Source organism: Mesoplodon densirostris, chromosome 1 (assembly GCF_025265405.1).
Source record: "Mesoplodon densirostris isolate mMesDen1 chromosome 1, mMesDen1 primary haplotype, whole genome shotgun sequence".
Lineage (NCBI taxonomy): Eukaryota > Metazoa > Chordata > Mammalia > Artiodactyla > Ziphiidae > Mesoplodon > Mesoplodon densirostris.
Window position 1 is genome coordinate 18800934 of NC_082661.1, and position 21985 is coordinate 18822918.

General features: G+C 41.1%; 1 protein-coding gene across 5 annotated transcripts in view; it reads left to right on the top strand.

Moving 5' to 3' along the window:
* The window catches only part of GPAM (glycerol-3-phosphate acyltransferase, mitochondrial), a 43335-nt gene extending 23053 nt beyond the window's left edge, over positions 1–20282 (top strand). For all 5 annotated transcript variants that reach the window (XM_060099624.1, XM_060099606.1, XM_060099643.1 and 2 more), the window contains 13 exons: positions 1900–1999; positions 2331–2543; positions 4328–4441; positions 5802–5887; positions 6612–6727; positions 8649–8719; positions 9513–9777; positions 10527–10663; positions 11834–11911; positions 12536–12676; positions 14034–14223; positions 15540–15598; positions 16417–20282. In XM_060099624.1, the coding sequence (XP_059955607.1) occupies positions 1900–1999; positions 2331–2543; positions 4328–4441; positions 5802–5887; positions 6612–6727; positions 8649–8719; positions 9513–9777; positions 10527–10663; positions 11834–11911; positions 12536–12676; positions 14034–14223; positions 15540–15598; positions 16417–16533 (1687 nt within the window). In that variant the 3' untranslated portion in view covers positions 16534–20282. The remainder of the gene's footprint in view (positions 1–1899; positions 2000–2330; positions 2544–4327; positions 4442–5801; positions 5888–6611; positions 6728–8648; positions 8720–9512; positions 9778–10526; positions 10664–11833; positions 11912–12535; positions 12677–14033; positions 14224–15539; positions 15599–16416) is intronic.
* Positions 20283–21985: the final 1703 nt, after the last annotated feature.

A 21985-nucleotide genomic window follows, 5' to 3' on the forward strand; every position in this document is an offset into this window, starting at 1 on the left:
GCATAGGTGGTGAGAGTTAGGTCAAAACAATTTCTAAGCCAAGAGTTTAGAGTGTATCCCATACTTGAGAAATGATACGTTCAGATTCGCATTTTGAAAAGTCATTCTGGATTAGAGGGAGTTAGATCAATTCTGACTCTATTGCAGTAGTTCAGATAAAAGGTAATGCAGGCTTAAATAAAAGTATAATAGTGCTCTTGGAGAAGAGGTCACAGATTTGAAAAGTATTCAGTTTCATACTTCAAAGTACAAAGCATCTCTCAGGTCAGCTCTGTGAGTAGTAGAGAGCACGAGGAGGATGAACGTGGAGCGACCGGAAGGGAAGCAGGCTGTGCAGGTGGCGCTTCACAAGGGGGCCGTCACTGCTTTGCGTGCCATGAAACCTGATCCTCAGCCTCGCGGTACAAGGTGCTCCTTCCTAATCCCTTGGCTCAGACTTCTGTAGCTAATCTGATGTGTGTGGATCACTAAAGAGAAGCCATTCATTCATGCAGTAAGCCAATACTTACCCAAATGTGCTCTAGACAAGGGAGAACAAGATACATGGTCCTTACTTTCAAATAGCTCATAAAATAACGGGGAATGTAGGCAAACAGCTAGCTCTAATCCAGCGTGATATGACCCTACAGGGCAGACATGCTTTTCCAAGTATCAGAATATCTATGTTTTCTCTCATGGGTACCTCTTCCCAGTGTCAAGGAACCTGGAAAGTTGAATTAGAAAGGTGCTTAGGCGTGAAGAGGACTCTTCCAGCTGGGCTCTTAGAGAAGCCTTGCCCCATAATAGTTTGCCTGTTCTGTAATCAGAAAAACTCATGTACTCATTCCCTCCAGGCTGGATTGGTTCTCAAGGTGGATCTCTGGGGAAGTACTTAATAAACATTGATAATTTCTCATAATCCAACTTCCCTTTTCACGACCTCTATGCCAGTCATTGCTCAGCTTATCACTCCTTCAGACATGACAGACTCTCGATGACCTGGCCTGTTTATTTGCAGTGTTCTTTTGTTACATGCCAGTCTGTACATTCACAAACCACTTTTCAAGGGGGCTTATTTTTGTGGATGGTTCATCTCATTTATTAAGAATTTATTCTGCAGAGTTTTACTTTCAAAGAGTGACATTAAGTTCTGGATATATCTTCCTGTGGCCTCCTTATGCTGACTGGAGAAGATTCCAGAACTGTATATTAATATTTATATTAATATCACTCTGTTTGAACAGAATAGGAGGAGGCTCTGAGTTTGGAAAAGTTGACTTAAGTTTTGGAAAGTTTCAACCTCATATCAAAATAATTCATCAGTGCTGTAGACAGAGATGTGGGGTTGTGCAAATTGTTTTATTCTATGTATGTGTAAATGAAGCAAACTTTGGTTTCATGTTTTGGGAGGATGGTTATGCTTGGTTCCAGTTTGATAAAGTTACTCTCGTCTTACTGGGATACTCTCTAAGAAATACTTACTTGAGAAGGTTTCCCCAAAGGGGCTTTTGTAACATCATATTCATCTTGTAGTAAATGTGCCATAGGAAAATTTTGGGATGTCTAAAGTTCAGTGTCTTGAGACCCTGGACAGGGTTTTAAAATTTAGCAGTATTTTATAATCCTCTTAAAGTCTGTACCAGGACCTTTGCGGGGTAATATATCACGTAAACTCCTTTTGGCTTAGAACAGATGTAACAGAGCTTCATTATACACAGTGATATTCTGAAGGCTAATGAATAATGTAAATGACTGAAACGTCAATATATGGAAAATGGAAAAATGTCCACATTTTCACAATCAGCAACTCAAACAACACATGAGGTTTATATCCAAATGACACGTTTTGAATAACTTGGAATTTGAGTACTCTTTTTAAATTTTTCTTTTTAAAAAATTAATGTGTTCTTAAATTTATAGTACCCTGATCCATAAGCTTGGGGGCTTTTTCATACGACGGAGGCTAGATGAGACGTCAGATGGACGGAAAGATATTCTCTATAGAGCTTTGCTCCACGGGGTACGTGTGATCTCTAATTATTCTTAAAGTCGTTATGGTAGCTATCACAGTAGAAGAAAATGAGACTTGATTGAGATTTTTAAAAAACAGTTGTCTGAGTAATTATTTCAGTGATTATTGCTTGGATATGGGTTTGATGATTACTTTTTGTTATCACCAAAATATAACATTGGAGAAGCTCTTTTGATATTATCTGCATGAGCAAAATATTTTGTCAGAAGTTATAGGGTTTTTTTTGTTTTTGTTTTTAGGTTTAACTTTGCTGAGCTTATTCTAAGTTGGGTGATCTTGAGTTCATGAGCTCATGTTTTACTTTCTCCTTATATTCCAGCATATAGTTGAACTACTTCGACAGCAGCAATTCTTGGAGATTTTTCTGGAAGGCACACGCTCTAGGAGTGGAAAAATCTCCTGTGCTCGGGCAGGACTTTTGTCAGTTGTAGTAGATACTCTGTCTACCAATACCATCCCAGACATCTTGATAATACCTGTTGGGATCTCCTACGATCGTATTATCGAGGGTCATTACAATGGCGAACAACTGGTAAGAGGACCACCTGCACAAAAGTTATCTTTGCTTTTTCAGTCTTTTGCTTTTAGATAAGTGCTTTTAGAATTAGTTAAGAATATTTTTGTTACTCTCTAATTTTATAACACGGTAGGAAACTTGCTAGGGTGGGCTTTCATCCCCTATGGCAGCCTGATTGGTAGTGATGATGTGGTAATTTCCTGCATTTGGAGGAAGTGGCATGATTAGATTAATCATGGGGTCGGAAAGTGGAAGAATACTTGGTACTGAGTTGCCACCTCTGCCCTGGGGAGGGTATACATGGCTCGGTCTCCCCAGGGCTTATTGCTTATGTGTAGAGTTTAAGTTAAACCTGAAGAACTGGTGGGATCATGTTGGTAAAACAACTACAAATTAATTTTGAGACTGCGGTAATTTTTTTAGTGAACTTTTTTACTGAAGTAAATAGTTACAGAAGAATGCACCCATCATACGCATGTAGCTGGAATCAGCACAAAATGAATACACCTACATAACCAGGACCCAGGTCAAGGACCCTAGAAACCTCCCTCATCCCTCTCTCATTGTTTTCCCTGCAAGGGTAACCACCTATCTTGACTTCTTACTGAATAGATTAGTTTGCCTATTTTTGAACATGGTATAAATGGGATAATGTAGTGTGTGGACTTTTTATTTCTGGTTTCCTTTGCACAAGCAACACCTGTTTGTTGTTACAGGTAGTTACAATTTGTTCATTGTCATAGCTATACCGTATTGCAGTGTATGAATATACAATTTGTCTATTCTACTGTTGAAAAAATAGTTTGGTTTCCTGGTTTCAGCTGTGATCATTCTTGTACATTTCTCTTGATGACCATATGTATGCATTTTGTTGGGTATGTGTCTGGGAGTGGAGTCAGTGGATCATAAAGTATATGTATGTTCAGCTTTGTAGATGCTGCCAAACAGTTCTCCACAATGGTTTTACCAACTTACTATTCCTCCCAGCAGTGTGCAAGTTCCAGAGGAGTTTAGTTTTGTTCTTATTTAGTGTGGAAGTCTTGGTCATGGTACTTGTTTCAAGCTTATTGCCCAAAGCATATCAGAAGCTCAAGGACTCCTAATAATTGGAGGCTTTAGAAATAAAGTGATAGACCTGGATTATTATTATTATCTCTTGTGAGACCCCTCCTTGTGTTGCCTGTGTCAATTCTGAACATATGCTCCACTCACCCTGACTGCGTCTCATGACATCATATCTGAGTCCTGTGTCCCTTATACAGCTGACATTGTGCCTTATGCATGTTAAATATTCAGGAAACACTTACTGAATGAATAATTGGCTCACAGGCCACTCTGGGGCTGAATTTGGCATTTGGTTGCCTAATGTTACATATTTGGACCATCGTGATCATCAGACCACAATAAGGTGGCCTCTTTGACATCTTATTTTTATCTGAGAACTGCAGAACAGTTTTTCAGGCTGTTACGTCATTTTTGTCCTTCAGTAGTTTGCAATTCTATTTTTGTGAATGATGTAAACAATGCACTAAATGAAGTTGTGTTAAATGTTTCCTTTTTCATTGGCCAAATTACCTCCCCAGTGACGTGATTACATCTTTTAGCATCTTCGAGTGCTAAGTGTTTCTGACAGGTCTCAGTCAATGAATACTTATTTTCCTTCATTCGTTACTATCTTTTTCCAGACAAACCATCGGTTTCCATAAAAAAATTAATAAACTTTATTCTTTGGATAATGATGTTTGTATATTTGTTAGCTTTATTTCTTACCATGCTATTCTTTCAAAATTTCAAATTAGGGAAAACCTAAGAAGAATGAGAGCCTCTGGAGCATAGCAAGAGGCGTTATCAGAATGTTACGAAAAAACTATGGATGTGTGAGAGTGGATTTTGCACAACCATTTTCCTTAAAGGTGAGTGTCTGTTGAAATGAAGCTGTGTCAGCCTTGGTGTAGCTCAGTGACACAAGATCTGGGCTCTAGTCCGGCCTCTGATGCCTCCTCTCCATGTGAGTTGGGGCCTCACTTTCTTCTCTTATAGAATGGGGACTCTGACAAGGATAGTGTTTCCTAAATTATTCCACTGAAATGTGCCTGTTGACAAAGGAGCCTAAATGTCTATGTTTGGGAGATATCAGTCTCAAAATGTATTGCTATTTTTTTTTAATTCATGAGAATTTTGTATGTTGCTTTATCTATATCAATTTTATATGTTTGTTTTTTTTTTTTTTTTTTGGCGGTACGCGGGCCTCTCACTGTTGTGGCCTCTCCTGTTGCGGAGCACAGGCTCTGGATGCACAGGCTCAGCGGCCATGGCTCACGGGCCTAGCCGCTCCATGGCATGTGGGATCTTCCCGGACCGGGGCACGAACCCGTGTCCCCTGCATTGGCAGGCAGACTCTCAACCACTGCACCACCAGGGAAGCCCTACATGATGTTTTAAAATCGCCCTTAAGAGAAATTTTTCAAAATGTATCTCACAGCTGGGTAACATTGATAGTCTAGGATGATGCCGTATTCTACTGAGTGGAGTCTAATACCTACATATTCAGAGGAATAGTGCCATCCTCATGGAGAAGCCTGGGGCTGGTGGGTCCCTGAGGTCCTGCAGTTTTAAATTCTTAAGATTTTCAGATTGGTAAAGGAGAAGAGAAGGATGGGAACCTAAAGATAAGGTGCAGAGATGTCCTGCTTCTCCTTCTGTTCCACTTTTTGGTTTTACTTTGAAAGAGTCAAACTGCTATGCTAGATGCATGCTTTCTGGCCTTAAGTGCTTTTGACTTTTAGGGACCTCATCATTTCTTATCACTTTTTGTTGTTGTTGTTGTTCTTAATATTGCACAGCTTCTCTTGTTTATGATTTGTTTTTGACTTGAGGTTCTTTTGAGTATAACGTGAGCTTCAGGTTGTCAGATTTCCTTTAGAAGGTATGGTTGATGACTTATCACTATTAGTAATATTGGGAATGCCAAATAATTTCATGAAGATATGAGAAAAGTTAAATTTTCCCCTTAATTTTTAAATGATTTTGCTTAAGCATCATCCTGTTTTTTGGAGTTTCTGTTCTTAGATTTCATGCTTAACAACATTCTATGAGTTATTCTGCAGTTCTGAAGACAGTTTAGGATATAGAAAATATTTCTCATGTTATGTAATATGGCTCATTGTATTAACATCTCCCTTTTTACTTTTTGAAGGTGAAATTATATTTTATATATGTTTATGGAAGTGAGACAGTGGGAGTAAATGATAATATTTTATTTTATTTTTCCAGGAATATTTAGAAAGCCAAAGTCAGAAACCTGTTTCTTCTCCACTTTCTCTGGAGCAAGCGTTGTTACCAGCTATACTTGCTTCAAGGTAAGGTTCATGGAAATTTTTTGTACTGACCCATCAAATATCTGTTATTTCTTCTATTGCATGGAAGAATTTGTTAACTTTATTAAGGGCATTCATATTCTTGTTTTTACTTCCTCACTTGAGTAACTTTTCTCTTGGTCTGATAAAGGATCTTGAAATTATGTGTTTTCACATTAGTTTGAAGGTTTTTGATTGCTTGCATCATAAAATCTTTTTGATTTTGTGAGTCATCTGAGAGTTCTTATTTGATTTATATTTTTGAATGTTTGAAATGTTCTTTTTGGTAATAACTTAGGCTATGCATATTGCATGTTCATGCAACAAATGAAAGAGTTTTCCTATGTGAATTTTCCAGAATTCAAATCGAATTGTCACTTAGAGAAATAGAATATTAAGCCCTTCCTTTAATATATGTTCAAGTATTGAATTTTTGAAAATGTTTTAAAATGAGGCATCTTGCTTTATGCATTCTTTATACCGGTGAGTTCTGGAAGTGATTAGTCGTAATTAAATAACACGTTTTGGTCAGGAGAGTATATTAAATTTAATAAGGTATATTATGGAGTAAAACAACCCATAGAAATAATCTACCTGTGGCTTAAATTTAGAATATGTAGAAATTTAAAGTGTCTAATACATTGTATCTTAAGCCCATGTAGTATGCTTTGTGAAAGAGTGGGGTTATAGAAGTCTAATTAAAAAAACAAAAACAAAACCTTCTTAGACCCAATGATGCTGCTGCTGAAGGTACAGACATGTCCATTAACGAGTCCAGAAATGCAACAGATGAATCCTTCCGAAGAAGATTGATTGCAAATCTGGCTGAGCACATTCTCTTCAGTAAGTAGAATTCCAGTTTTTAATTCCATAATTCAGATTCAGTGTGATGCAGTACAAACCATACAGGTTTTGGAATCTGCCAAAGTTAGATTCCACTTCTGGTTCTAGTACTAATACACAGGGGGTGATAGGTAAGTTATTAGAAAGAAAGTGGTGCTGAGAGGATTTGAGGTAACCCAGTGAAACATCTCACACCGTGCCTGTTAATTAGCAGGTACTCATGTGGTAGTTCTTAGGCATTTAAAAAAATTGCCAAAATGATTTGTTGCTTCTTTTGCTTATGAATTAGTCTCTTTGAACTAACTTGTGGTACAACATCTAGGTTTACAGTTGCATGTCCCTTTCCCCTGTGACCCCATGATCATTTTTATTTGGCAAATATTTTGCGGCTATTATGTGTAAATTTTTGTTTTAGCTGTGGGGAATACAAATTGAATAATGGTTCTGTACTTAAAGACGTATGCTCTTCTCAGTGGGATAGTTGTACACAAATAATGCAAATGGGCACGACTCAGAGTGGAGTGAGTTACCTGCAGAATTAGCTGTCCTTAAGTTCCGAATTGCAGCATGGTGTCATGTTGTAGAGGCTGCTCTAAGATCGCAGAGCAGCAGCAGCGTGGGGCCCTTGGGGTGCCACCCAGGCGCACTCTCCTCGCGACACCAGTGTGGAGGCTTCCTCACCTCGTCCCGCTCCTTTCACTCTAGCTGCCTCTACTCCTGCTTTACACTGGGCCAGGATAGTCTTTCTGGAGCACATTTGATTGTGTCTCTCCCCTTGCTTAAATTCTGGATGCTAAAAATATTTCATCCTTAAATGTTGAAAAGTTGTAAAATAAAGATAAAACTCACTACCCAAATAACCAGATGTGTTGCTGTCTAGTCTATAAAATATTTTTTACCGTTTTGTATTGTGCTATTTTCCATTTATAACACAAATACTTAATTTAAAAAAAACTTTTAAATATTCTTTTTAAAGGCCAAATATATATGGTACTCGGTACTTTTTTGTTTCTTAAACACTGGAGACAACATCAGTTGTGAATGAAGTATTCATGAATTCATTATCATCTCAGAAAACCCACAGATGGTGTCTTATTTTAGATTATTCCATAGATGTTCTCATATTTGATTCATATGATTAATAATTTTCTACAAATTTAGAATATTGAGTTATGGACTATAGTCATTCTCAAATGTATTTCTGTCCCCTTCCTTCCTACCTCTGACCTGCCTCTGGGCCAGGTTGAAAAGAGGAAATTAAAACGTATTGAGCGCCCATTACTATGCGTCCTGTGCCAGGTCAGTCATTTCGTGCTTACACAGCCCAGTGAACCAGGTGGATGCTCATTGTACCAAAGGGAAGCTGAGGCTTGGGAATTTAAGACATTTCTCCCAAGTCATGAAATTAGTGTAGAAGTTAGGATTTGACCCCAGATTCCTGACTTTAACTACCTGTCCCCATCCCCATCCCCCCCCCCCGACTTTGTTGTAATGTGGTGGTGAATACCTGCAAGAGGACTGAAGTAGAGTTGCAGGTGTAGTAGACTGAGGCCAGGAACAAGTCAAGACACACTAAAGTAGGATATCCTGTAGAGCTCTTGGAATAGGCTCATACTTTGGGTCTTGGTATTTCCATAAAGATGTCTCTTGGTCACTGAGTAACTAACTTCCATTGGTTTGGACTGAGGGCAGACCTGTCTTAGACTGAATTCTATTATGTGATGAATCATGATCTCTGATGAGGTTCCCTTGGCCCAGAACATGGTATAATGTTGTAACTTCCCTTTGGTAAATGGGTTATAGGAAATGTGGCAGAGGACTTTCATAATTTTAAATACTCCTGATTAAGATTTAGGTGCTTTAAAAAAGTTTTAACTATATTTAAAAAAAGTGCAACTAAAGATCTGTGTTTGCCTTCCAGCCGCTAGCAAGTCCTGTGCCATTATGTCAACACACATCGTGGCCTGCCTGCTCCTCTACAGACACAGGCAGGTATGTCTGCAGTGTCACCTGGAGTTCAATAGAAAGCATGAAAATGCTTTGTCAGCTCTCCAAATACTGGTCCACTGATAGACTTGGCCCCCTTCCCGCTAGTCCTGTGAGATGAACAGTAAAGTAAGCTAAGGACTCTGCTGACAGGTGCTTACACCTGATGGAGGAAGAAATCTACACAAAAAACCTCAGAGACTGTTTTATATGACAGTAAGACATTCTTTGAGTAATACAGTTAATGTAAATAAGGCGTATCTCATCAACATGCGGAAAGTATTCTGATAGCTAATGGTTTCCAAGCTATTTGATTGGTATTTTGGACCTGCGCTCTGCCTTCCCACAATACACTTGTCTAAGCCCTGTGATGGGAAAGACTGTGTCTGTCTGTCTGTCTCTCTCACAGTCATGTTCTCAACACCAAACATAGTGCCGGTATATAGACACCAAATAAATATTTGTCAGATAAATATTTAGAATGAGGGAAATTCTTGCTAAAAAATAAGTACTTCTCACTTTCAGATGGTGGCTTCTCCCTTTTGTGATCTTACGTGCTCGTATCATGTGTTGTGGCTAGAGTAGTCTCTGGATGTGGAGTATCTTGACATTCCTGGGGGACAGCTTTTTAACCAGTCTTCTGACTTTCTTTACACGGTGTTTTGGCTCTTTTTCCGTATGTGCCAACAGCGAGCTGCAGGAAAGCCAAGGCAAGAAAAAAAACCCTTGGAACGGTCTCTTCATCTTTTGGGAAGGAGTTTTTCTGTTCTCTAGAGACCACTTCTGTCTGTTTCTCTAGGGAATTGATCTCTCCACATTGGTGGAGGACTTCTTTGTGATGAAGGAGGAAGTCCTGGCTCGTGATTTTGACCTGGGTTTCTCAGGAAATTCAGAAGACGTAGTCATGCATGCCATACAGCTGCTGGGAAATTGCATCACAATCACACACACCAGCAGGAACGATGAATTTTTTATTACTCCCAGCACAACTGTCCCATCAGTCTTTGAACTCAACTTCTACAGCAATGGGCTGCTCCATGTCTTTATCATGGAGGCCATCATAGGTATGTTGGACCCTGAAATATTTTCGTGGCAAGTGAAAGGGCCAAAAGCACATGGTGGTGTCTACTTCAGTTGGGATGATAGCCCCTTGTTTGAGGGAATGTGTTGCTATAGTTTTAGTTTTCAGATAAAAATGTCATCTGCTATGTCACTGTTTATAGCTTATTCTTACATTTATTGTTCAACAAGTAGTAACTGGATTACTGTATGCATAGTATTACACGTTTTACTAGGGAGGAGAGGTAAGATGTCTTGCTGTTCACGAGCTGAAAATCTAAGTGAGATGAGACATACACAACTGAAGTGAGTGGAGGCAACAGGAGACGGAGAGCAGACGGGATGGAAGCTTCTGAGGAAGGTTTGATAAGGTTGGGATCACATGGAATCACAAGAAGTAAATTCTGAAGGGATTTACTTAAATTTCTCTAGTGAATGCAGATAATTTTGTGTGTGTGTGTGGTATGCGGGCCTCTCCCGTTGCGGAGCACAGGCTCCGGACGCGCAGGCTCAGCGGCCATGGCCCACGGGCCCAGCCGCTCCACGGCATGTGGGATCTTCCCGGGCCGGGGCACGAACCCGCGTCCCCTGCATCGGCAGGCGCACTCTCAACCACTGTGCCACCAGGGAAGCCCCAGATAATTATTTTTGATGTATTAATAATCTTTTGAGGTAATCCAACTCATCTGAGCCAGTTGAAGTTTTTCCTGGAGACCTAAGGCTGCCAGCTTCATTGATGCTTTTACTTTCTCAGCCTGCAGCCTGTACGCAGTTCTGAAGCAGAGGGGCCCGGGAGCGCCTGTGTCTCCCAGCTTGATCAGCCAGGAGCAGCTGGTGCGCAAGGCCGCCAGCCTCTGCTATCTGCTCTCCAACGAAGGCACCATCTCGCTTGTAAGTGAAGACTCTTCAGTGTTGCCTCTTCTCTCTTTCTTGAGCACCTTTGTGAAATCATAAAATGCTTTCCTTATAGAGAGTTTTTGGCCCACGATTGAAGCTTTAGATCCTGCTGCTGGGTCTCAATGACCACCAAACCATTATGTCGTTACTATCTTGGTTTGCTATGGGGGTCACCGCTCCAGCGAACCCCTCGCGTGCCGTGAGGTGTGATAGGACAGATGGCTCAGCGTTCTCCATCACTGAGATCCAGAGTTATTGAGCTCTTATTGTGCTTAAGCCACTGGGTCCGGGGTTTGTAAGTAACTAACATGCCCACTCGTGGATGATAGAACCGTAGAAGAGAAGAGTCAGAAACAGGCTTAAAACTCATCTGCTCAACCCCTTCTCCTTTACAAATGGGGAAAGCAAGGCCCAGCGGAACTAATGAGCATTTATAGTATATTTAAATACGTGTAGACATTTATAAGGAGGCATACATATTAAGCAGTAGAGAGATTTTTTCCTCAAAATCATCAACAAATAGAATTTATATTTTATTTTAAAGTCTGTTCTTTTCCACTTGTATGAGTGTGTCCTGGGACATTTATGAGCACAGGTATTGTGAGTACAGCTCTCCTCCACAGCGTTCTTTATATATGTTACGTTTGTGGTCCTGTTGGGGAATCTGTTTTGCATGAATCTTGGGGGCAGGGTGGGAGGGGGCAGGGTAGATAAGGCTCTCAAGTTTGACCTTGTCTTTCACTTGGGTCTTTTTTGAGTTATTTGAATACATATAGTGTTTCCTCATCCGCCACCTTTGTGTACAACATTTACTGTAAGATAGCTTTTGCAGAGAAATTGTCTTATAAAGGAAGAAACAGGTGTAGGGTCCTGGCCAGCAGCCCTTCTAAGGCCTTGCTCCACTCGGGGAGACACAGCTCAGGAGCCCCCTCTGCAAGTGGTGCTGCATTGGGCGCTCTGCCAGTCGGGTTACAAGGTCTCTTCTTTTGTCCATGACATGCACTCATCAAGAGGGCGGGCGTCGGAACTCTTAGGGCTTGCCCAGTGGAGGGAGGCAGGTGATACTGTGGAAGTATCCAGCAGCTACCTTGTATGCGATTTTCTGTCTTTAAAAAAATAAGTGGAGGACAGTGACATTTACATGGAAATGCCTTTTCTTTTTAGCCCTGCCAGACGTTTTACCAAATTTGCCATGAAACAGTAGGCAGGTTTATCCAGTATGGCATTCTTACAGTGGCGGAGGTAAGAGGACATGCTCGCCTTTGTTTGCCTTTATTTAGTTTCTTGCTCTTCATTATCTTTCCTACCAGCCACCTGAACCAATAATTCCACTTGATATATAGTCGAGTCCAGATGAGATGAAGAGAAAAATAAGAACGGGGAGCATAAATGTCTTTTGGGACTGCTTAATATTTTGGTTCCTTTTGTGTAATGGGTGTTTCATAAGACGTATCTTGACTAGATTCCCTGACATCCAGAAGTCTGCCTTCCAAGATCAGCTGTTCCGCGTATCTGTGTGCTTGTAGCTTGCCCATGTGCATTTTTCTTTTTTGAGATTTTGTTTTAATTTTGGCACCTTTAGTATAGAGGGTATGGCCTGGGAAAATAGGTACCAATTTAGGAGAGGGAAGGGTATTTTATTTGATCTGTCTGGTAGCTTTCGCCCTCACTCTTTCTTTTTTCCCTCCCCTGCTGTCTTCTGAGTGGTTTTGAGTTTGGAGAGGGCAGTGGACTGATGTTGTGAATGGCTAAACAGAGCAGAGTAGGGGAGGGAATGAGAGAGGGCTGCTTTGTCTGGGGTCCAGCCGGGCAGGTGTTTGCGTGCCTGTGCATGTTTATTTACTCTTGGTCATCTCCTTGGCATAGCCAGATGATCAGGAAGATACTAGTCCTGGTCTTGCTGAGCAGCAGTGGGACAAGAAGCTTCCTGAAGTTTTGTCTTGGAGAAGTGATGAAGAAGATGAAGACAGCGATTTTGGTGAAGAGCAGCGAGATTGCTTCCTGAAGGTACTTTGGGTGAAGGATTCTGGTGGACATGACCGTGATGAGTCGAGGCTTATGTTGCCACAAGTTATGAGGCTCTTATAAACTGGGACTCTGGTGACTAATTCACGTTCAGAGCACCCGCAAACTATCCGGGGTGCTTTCTGCTCAGTTAGGACACTGAAACTGTTTGAATTGAATTAATACCTTAAATTGTTCAGTGTGGGTATAGATAAATGGAAAAAGAGACAAGAGTCTGAGAATTTGGGAAGATGAACAGCATAGATGATACCTTTCATGACCCTCTCATCAGAATGCACAGGTGCAAACCTGTTTACCCACACCTGCACTCACTCCTAAAGAGGCAGCGGTTTTGTTCAGTCATCACTGAAGCAAGGCAGTACCGTACCAGGTATGGGAGAGAATTAAGATTCAGCTGCCACTGGCCTGGTTGCTCTTTTTGAGTCATGCTCAGTCTTGCCGTCTCTCCCAAAATTTCCTACATCAAGCTCTTTGCCTTCAATTAAGACAATTCCTATCACAGGAGAAAATTTGATTTTTAAAAGATTGTCCCTGCTTTAGAAAAAGCAATTTTGTCTAATTTGTAATTTTAGAAATTAGTAGTAATGACCCTTCTTTTCTGAATACCCTAAGTGGGTATCCCACTGTCTTTGCAGTGGGATAATAACCCTAGTTTACACACACACACACACACACACACACACGCACACGCACACGCACATGCACGCACACACACACAGAGGAGAATCCAAATGACTTTTGGAGGTTTTTCATGTTGGGTATTATTAGTTTCGAGATGGGGCAGTGATCTTGCTTCCACACTCCAGAGAGGCTCGTCTGAACGTGCATGTTTTGGGGGAGGGGTGCAATGAGAGCGCCCACTGCCCAAAGCACCCCATCATCACCAACACCATTCCCCGCTGTGCCAGACTGTGGGCCCGAAGCCATGTGGGGATGGCAGGCAGTGAGGGCTGGGAGGGACTGAGATGATCTCGGGGGTCTCGACATGTGGCCTTTTTGCGCACCTGAGTGACCGTCGAGCCAGGCTTCAAAGTCTGGAGGGTCCAGCCTCGGGACTAGCTATTTTCAGTGATGACCGTATGGCATAATTCCTCAAGTATGACAATTTCTCCTAGGCAGCTGTTCAATGAACGCAAACCTCAAGTACTGTGAATGTCAGTGATTACAGTAAAGGACGCATTTCAAAACCAGCAGTCATTTCCAGGGGCGATTCTGTGCGCACGGAGCAGTAGGCTGCCTCTGTGTGGAACCGGTGAGAGGCCGTCTTCTCGAGCCGCTGGTGCTCTGAGGAGGTTCCTTTGTCCCCCAGTGACGGGGTCTCCCGCCCCTCCCCTCCCAGGTGAGCCAGTCCAAGGAGCACCAGCAGTTCATCACCTTCCTACAGAGGCTCCTTGGGCCTTTGCTGGAGGCCTACAGCTCTGCTGCCATCTTCATTCACAACTTCAGTGGTCCTGTTCCAGAGCCTGAATATCTGCAAAAGCTGCACAAATACCTAATAACCAGGACAGAAAGAAGTGTTGCAGTGTATGGTATGTGTGATCCTATTTTGGCTTCTTTTAAAAGCTACACATTTTTTGATTATAGGAATCTGCTTTTTGTAGATAATTGGAAAAAAGAATGCAAAATTATCCTGACCTCTAACTCCATAGATGACTACTACTACCTGTTTGGGTGTGTTATATAAATTGAATGATACAGATAGATATTCTTATGTCTGGCTTTTTTCATTTAACTTTGCAAGTGAGATTCATACATGTCGTTGCATGTAGTTTGTCTATTCTTGTTGCTTTGTAGTATTCCACTGTATAAGTATTTACCACATTTTATTTATTCACATCCATCATTGATGGATATTTGGGTGTTGCAGTTCAGAGCTACTCTGAATAGTGCTGCTGTGAACATGTTTGAATGTGCCTTTGGGTGAACACAGGGACTCATTTATGCTGGGCTGTATAGGAGAATTGCCTAGTCACAGGGTGTGGTGGGTTCAGCTTTAGTGGGTACTGCCAAGTGCTTCTTAAGTGCTGAACCAGTTTGCACGCCTAGTAGCAGTGGGTGTTTCATTTGCCCCCCATACTGACTGGCACTTGGTAGTGTCTGCTACAGAAGAGGTGTGATTGGGGTGGGAGTGGCATTTTACACAATTACGGTTTAGGACTGAAACTACTTTGAATCAATAATTTTTAGAGCCATGAGGGATCTAGAGATAATCTATCTAGAGATATCTAGTTATAGTTATCTAGAGATATCTAGATCTCTCTATAGATAGATAGATAGTTAGATGTGTAGATATATCCCTAGAAATATCTCTAGATTGCTATCTAGAGCTAGAATCACCTCACTTTATAGATGAGGACACTATTCCAGATCACATAGCTAGTTAAAGGGCAACCTGGGTTTAGAACTCTTTTTTTCCAACCTCTAGACTTGTGCTCTTTCTGGTCCCACTGGTGTAGTAGTCATGTATGCATCACTGTGCAGTTTAAAAGAATTTCTGCACACTGTCTTGTTTGAGTCTTACAAAAATCCTTCAAGATGGGCGTTTTGGGTATTTCTCTTTCCCTTCCTCTTCTCTCTGTCCTTCCCTGCCTCCCTCTCTCCTTCCCTCCCTGTTTCTCTCCTTATCCCTCTCTCCTTCTCTTTTTTCCTTAAAAGATGACAAAGTAGTTTTAAAGAACGGCAAATCCTTTGAGGCCTCACAGGTTGCCAGTAGCGAAAGGGAGCTTGACCCAGTCCTTGGACTTGCTCTGACCCTCTCCCTAGCCTCCCGTGCTCTTCCTGTGGATGTTGGGGTTTACTCTGTTGCTGGGCCAAAACGTCTGATGGGCTTTTTCTTTCTCCACAGCTGAGAGTGCCACCTACTGTCTTGTGAAGAATGCTGTGAAAATGTTTAAGGATATTGGGGTGAGTGTCCCCTGCTTATGGTATAAAAGAGTGTGTTCACGTCTGTCTTCTTTCTATTTAGATCTAGTCTGTGTGAGGCACCTTTGTGTTGGGCTGAACCCTGGGAGAAGCAGTTTCTGCTGGATTAACCTTGCAGGCATTTCTGGGGGTTGGGAGGAGAAGGGGCACGTGGAAGGTGAGGCCCATCAGCACAGATTTATTTGAATGTTTCAGAATTTTCCTGGTTTTCATCTTCATTCCAAACAAAGGTGTCAGTGTGTTTCAAGATTCTACTACAGTTTTGGTGGGGATGTTAATTATGCCCTATGATTTTCAGTTCTTTTTTTTTTCTTGGCTGCGCCGTGCGTCATGCGGGACCTTAGCTCCCCAACCAGGGATTTGAACCCATGCCCCCTGCATTGGGAGTGTGGAGTCTTAACCACTGGACCGCCAGGGAAGTCCCTTCAGTTATTTTCTTGTGCTTTTACCGATATTTCTAGAAGTATCCTCAGGTATCCCTTACCTTCACATATCATTTGGGACATGAGTTCCATGAAGGTACTAGTGGTCTTTGTAAGGGAATATTTGTGACTTTATTCCAACGTAAATTAAAAAATATAGTACACTGGTTGAACTCCACCCCCAAAACCCCACACCTGCCCCCAAATCCCCCCACCCCACACTTGCACATGCCTACATGGACGTTTACTTAAAGCCCGCATATGGCTCTACGTGCCTTACTGCATTTTCTGGGCTAGGACACAGGGCAGGGTTGGTGATAGAAATTCCCCCTGACCCTTTTTGGTTTGTCTTTAATTTAATCTAAACTTTCTCTCTAGGTTTTCAAAGAGACCAAACAAAAGAGAGTGTCTGTTTTAGAACTCAGCAGCACTTTTCTACCTCAGTGCAACCGGCAAAAACTCCTAGAATATATTCTGAGTTTTGTGGTGTTGTAGGTAACTCCTGGCACGTCTGGCCAGTGACAAGTGTGGGACGAGTCCCTCGTAGGCTCCTGCCTGTGGCTCGAGAGTGGGAGGTGCCATCGTGTGGTCGGGCCCGACCTGTCCTGATGTGACCTCCTGGAAGACAAGTGCCTTCTCCCCTACGTCATCTGTGATCATCGGACTCTGAGATGACCCAGCCGCCTACAGATCACACTTTGGGGGCCCTCAGCCTCCGTTCACAGTTCATAATCAATAGATGACAAGATGAAATCGCAAACGATTAGTTTGGAGTTTATTAAAGATTTACATTTTAAGTATAACTGTTAAGGACTAATTACTGTGATGGACACAAAAATGTAGTTGATTCTAGAACTGAATCTTGTATAGTATACTTAATGCTGTCAGGTAATTTGTTGGCATATTTTCTGATTAATGGTTAATGCTTCCTTTAAAAATAATTGTGTCATCCATTCCCTGGATTTTTTTTGTTTGTTTTTGTTTTTTTGTTTTTATCTTTGTCAGTCGTAGCTAAATTTTAAGTGGGAACACTTTTCATCTTAAAGTGCTTTACAGATGAATGGGCTAATATACATCACACCCAGGTATCACTGTGCTGTCTGTTGCAGTCAGATACAGAAAGTGTTTTAAGAGCTAAGTGAAGACGCAATATTAGTTTAGGTCAGGAATAGAGATAATGTGACCAAACAGCTAGCACCAGGAAATAAATTTGGCTGGTGAAATTCAAGATAAACCTGGCCAGAAAACTGACTTTGAAAACGTTTGTTCATATGAAAAAGTGCCATTGAGTTTTAAATGACCAGCAAGTATTTAGGAACAACTCCTATTTTATGTCTGTATACCTTCCCGCCCCTCAGGTAGTACCTGCCTATCACAGGTACAGCTGTTTCTTAGAGAGAGCAGCTGTATTAACTTATTAGCTTGGCCTGATAGCCTGTGTTAAAGTGCCCGGGCTTCAGGCTACTGACCCAGTCCTCTCATGCCATGCAGACCGGTCGTGCACTGCACGTCTTCTGGGTGGCTAGTACCCACTCACGTTGGGCATAGTACAACCTGGACGGTATATGTGATAGCCCTGCAGACTGGCAAATGGTCGGAGGCATTTATAGGTTTTTTAGCTTTGAGGAAGAAAAAAAACATGGTTCTTTAAAAATGTGTGTGGGTTATTTTCCTAAACCCCGATGCCACATAGTGGCAAATAATTATGAAAAATTGTTCGTAACATGTAGGTGCCTTTTTGTGAGCAGGGATCATAATTGTTAGCTAATTATGGTAATTATAGTGATTTCTTAAAAATCATGTGATATTAAACGTTTTTTAACAGCTCACTGTTCCTTCTTTTCTGTCCATGGTATTATGGAATAGGAATTTTTCGTGATGAATATTGCAGGTAATCTTTGAATTTAATCGAAAAGTACTGCGAATTAAGTTTGTGCTTTCATCAGCTTGGCTTTTAAACACTAATAATATCTCATGAATATTCTGTGTGTGTTGCGAGAGGGAAAGGTACTAATTGGTATTTCACATTGTATGACACTTTTGAAACTCAGAGCAATAATGCCATGCTTTTGTGATTTTCTTCCACTCTTCTCAAATTCCGCATTTAAAATATATGTTTTCTTTATAGGCGTTCATGTACCATTAAGCAGTTGTCAGTGTTGCAGCGTCTCTGGTGTGGAGTGGGGTCTTCCCCGTGTAGCATTCCTTTTTCCTAAGTAGGATGGAGCTCTGTGTTTGGGGGAACAGCCAGGGAGGCTTATTTATCCCCTTGTGTGTTCCTTGCCTAGGCAAGCAAATATTTCACTAGTCTCTTTTACCCATCCACTAAATTATAGACCAAGGATTACTCAGACCCTTTAAGTCAAGGTTGGGACTGACCTCCCAGTGGATTCTGCTGCCCCGCCTGTGACTTCTGCTAAGAGCTACTGCTGCACCAGCCTAAGCAGGGAACAATGGCTTCTCTGGCTTTATTTTTCCCTTTCAGTTGGTTTGTTTTCTAGAAATCTACTCAGATGCTTTGGGGAATGCAATATATGATTTGCTAGCTCTCTCGCCACTTAACTCACTGTGAGAATAAATATGCATGCTTTCTGTAATTAACTGGTGCTTTGAAAACCTTTTTTTAAGGAAGGCAAATCTCAACCAAAGTTCTGCTCATCCAGACAAGCTCACCCTCGAGTTAATTTTAGCACAGCTCATTCTTGAGTGCCTCGGTACTGAATGAACATCCATCATCCCAATAAGGCTTCCAGATAGCACTGTTTTGCTAGAAGATTTATTCTTGTTTTCCAAGAGCGAATGGCTTTCATGTAAGATTAAACAAACTAGGTGCTTGTAAATAATTTACTACAGTTTACTCTATTGCATTTCTAGAAAACTGAAATGCATGTCCTCCAGGGGAAGACAAGCTGTGACTCAAGTTAAAAAGCAAACAAAAAGACCCAATAATAAGCAATGTGAAATTGCACTCTTTCAAAATGAGAAAATCCTAAGAAATTCAAAAGAGGGGAAGGAACTTTCGCTCTCAAAATTTAAAGAAAAACAAAGGGAAAGAACTAGCATGAAGTGTGTAGAACTAGTAACAGTACTGTGAGTCTTCCTTCTCAGATCTGTTCAGATCTATTAAGTCTCACAAAGCCACAGGGTGAGTGGAGAAAACACCAGGGATTGCAATGAATGTAGGATTGTGGAATTTCCAGTCTGAAGGGGAAAAGCATTTCCCAAAGTTCTCCATGTATATGAGTGCTCTGTGAGATGTTCATAGGTGTTTTGTATATAGAAAACGTGTTGCTGGTAAAATAAATTTGCACACGGACCCTCTTTCCTAGAAACTCACAGTGCACTTTAGTGCAGTAAGGGCTCAGGGCCTGCCAGTACCAAGCCTGTTTAACCCAGCATTTCCCGATCTGTGTGATCCCAGGGCCTTTTTCCCCTTTGGGACACCTATGGACCTCTCCTTAGGGTCATAGAAAACATTTTGGGAAACACTATGTTAGGTAGTTCTCTAAGGGGTCAAAACAATAACACGTGCACAGAGGCAGAATTTGCATGCATTTTGTATAATCGAATGTTGCATTTAATGGATGTATATTTCCTCCCCTGGAGACAATAAGCACAGAAAACTATAGTATAGGTGGTCAGAGCTCTTTTCTTTGATGAAAGACCAGCCCCTTAATGTATCTGGGTTTTTCACTGAAAGTAGCAAAGTTAACATTAGGATTAATTGCGATAAAAAATTAAGATTTTAATTCAAACCTAGAAGAAAATATTGCACAATCGAATGCAGCTTTTTATCCACAAATAGTTCTAGTGCTTAGAAACGATAGGACTTACCACTGAGGTTTATAAGATTTAATTTGGATGTAAATCTGTTTTTTAAAACACATTTTAGGAACTTGAGGCTTAGCATCTGGCATTTCAGTTTAATACAAACTAATGATTGAATTTGAAAGAGACTTTTGACTTTATTTCTGAACATCTAAAGTTCTGAAAAGCCTTGATGGAAGGTGTTAAACTATTTGCCCATTGTACAGAGAAGTGTCAGATTGTTATAAAAAGATTTATTATAAAGTACCATGTGACGCTGTGAGTGAAACTTATTTGGAAACATTGATTGATTTTTATGCTTGTCAATATATTGTAAGAAGCACAGAAGTGTAGTTTTGTTTTAATAAACCAAAAAGTGAATGTATTCTTGGTGTCTTGCATTTGTAGTTAAAAGTTCCCTACATAATTCATTGTACAAACGGTTCTTGTTTGACTTCACATAGGCCTTTATTAAAATGCTTATAAGAAATAATCTTACATAAATTTGTGAACCTGCAGTGCGTGATTTTATTACTGACCCAGAGCTCTTCAAATTTGATCAGGCTTTTGGGGATGTAGATATCTACAGCTTGGCTACCGCCCTTCTCAGTAAATATTCACATCACAGAGAGATTCTTTGGGTTTCTGTAAATATTCCTTTAAACGTGGTGCTTCTGATATATTTTAATATGTTTAAGTTTATAAAAGCATGAACTGAAGTCTTACGTTTTTCCCACTAGTTCATGATAGTTGCTCAAAATAGTTTACTTTTTTTGACAAGTAAGATGAGTATTTTACTAGAGCACAGTTTTCTGTGGATGCTTTGAAACTGCTCAAATGCAGCCTTCTCTCAAAAGTGTGCCCCCTGGAAAGGGTGTTAAACAGGTGCCTGGTGATGCCATCCATGCCCTTTGGGTGCATGACAGTGCGTGACAGGGCTGTGAACCTGATCCACACCCAGGATCATCCCATGTGTTCTGCTCCAGCTTCTCGATCTGGACTTTGTGCTTTAGCCCCTTTGATTTCCTCTGGGATGCTGTTGCCATGACTGTGCCCTCACCCTTTGGTGTATTCGTTCTTTCCTTTGCATTAGCAACTTTCTTGCTCCTGCGTTGTGGACTTACCTTACCTTCCCTTCATCAAGGCAAAATTCTAACTTTTACAACCACGCGTTTTTAAGTGGATATTAATTTTGAAGTCTAGTCTTTTAATGTTTAGTCCTGTATTCACTAATTGTAGTCCTAGTTATGCCCCTTTTAAACACCTTACAGTCTTGTCTGGTACACACCTAACTAGCAAAATTCTAATGTACAAATAGACATTTTCTTAATTGTCCACAGCATCTGTGATGTCCACACAACGGCCACTGCTTAGCCGTCTCTAGATGCCAGCATAGCTCCTGCATTGTGTGACTTGTACCACAAAGCTTGACATCTGGATGCTTCTCAGCCCTCAATCTAGGAAAAGGAAGGCTCATCCAAGTTGCATTCTGTGTGTGGATTTTATATAGCCTTTCAAATCTGTTGTTATTATTTTTAAGAAAAGGAGTATAGCAGGGAGAGAGCATGGGGTTTGGGGAGCAAAAAACTCTTCAGTCTGGCTCTCTTGTGCACGTGCTGGAAGACTTTGAGCTGGTCACCTCACCCCAGTGAACATACATGGGTGTCCTCTGTGTTGTATGGGGACAACAGTGGATTTTTGAAGATGAAATAAGGTGGAATGAATGCAGAAGTGTTTTGTAAGCTTAAGAGCGTTACAACTATGTGGTATTTGGTTTTCTCGATTTCCTACTTAGGAAAGAAAATGTAGCTCTGAAAGGGAAATTAGGAGTCACCTGGTATTTGGCACCCAAGTTTTACAGAAGAGGACATCACCGGTGCTCGCACAGTAAGTGATGATAGAATCTAGAACAGAAGCAACATCGTTCGACCCTCAGTCCCACCCCACTTCAATCCCACTTCAATGACCACCAGCCAAATGGAAGGTGAACAAGAAAGCAAAATGATCAAGTCCCATCCGGTGAAGTAGGGACCATCCTTGTGTTTGGTGTCGAACTTGGCAAATTATAGGTACATAAGGTTGTGAAACTGGAAGGAAGTTTATTGGCTCCAGCAAAACAATGTGCTTGACATGCTGGTAC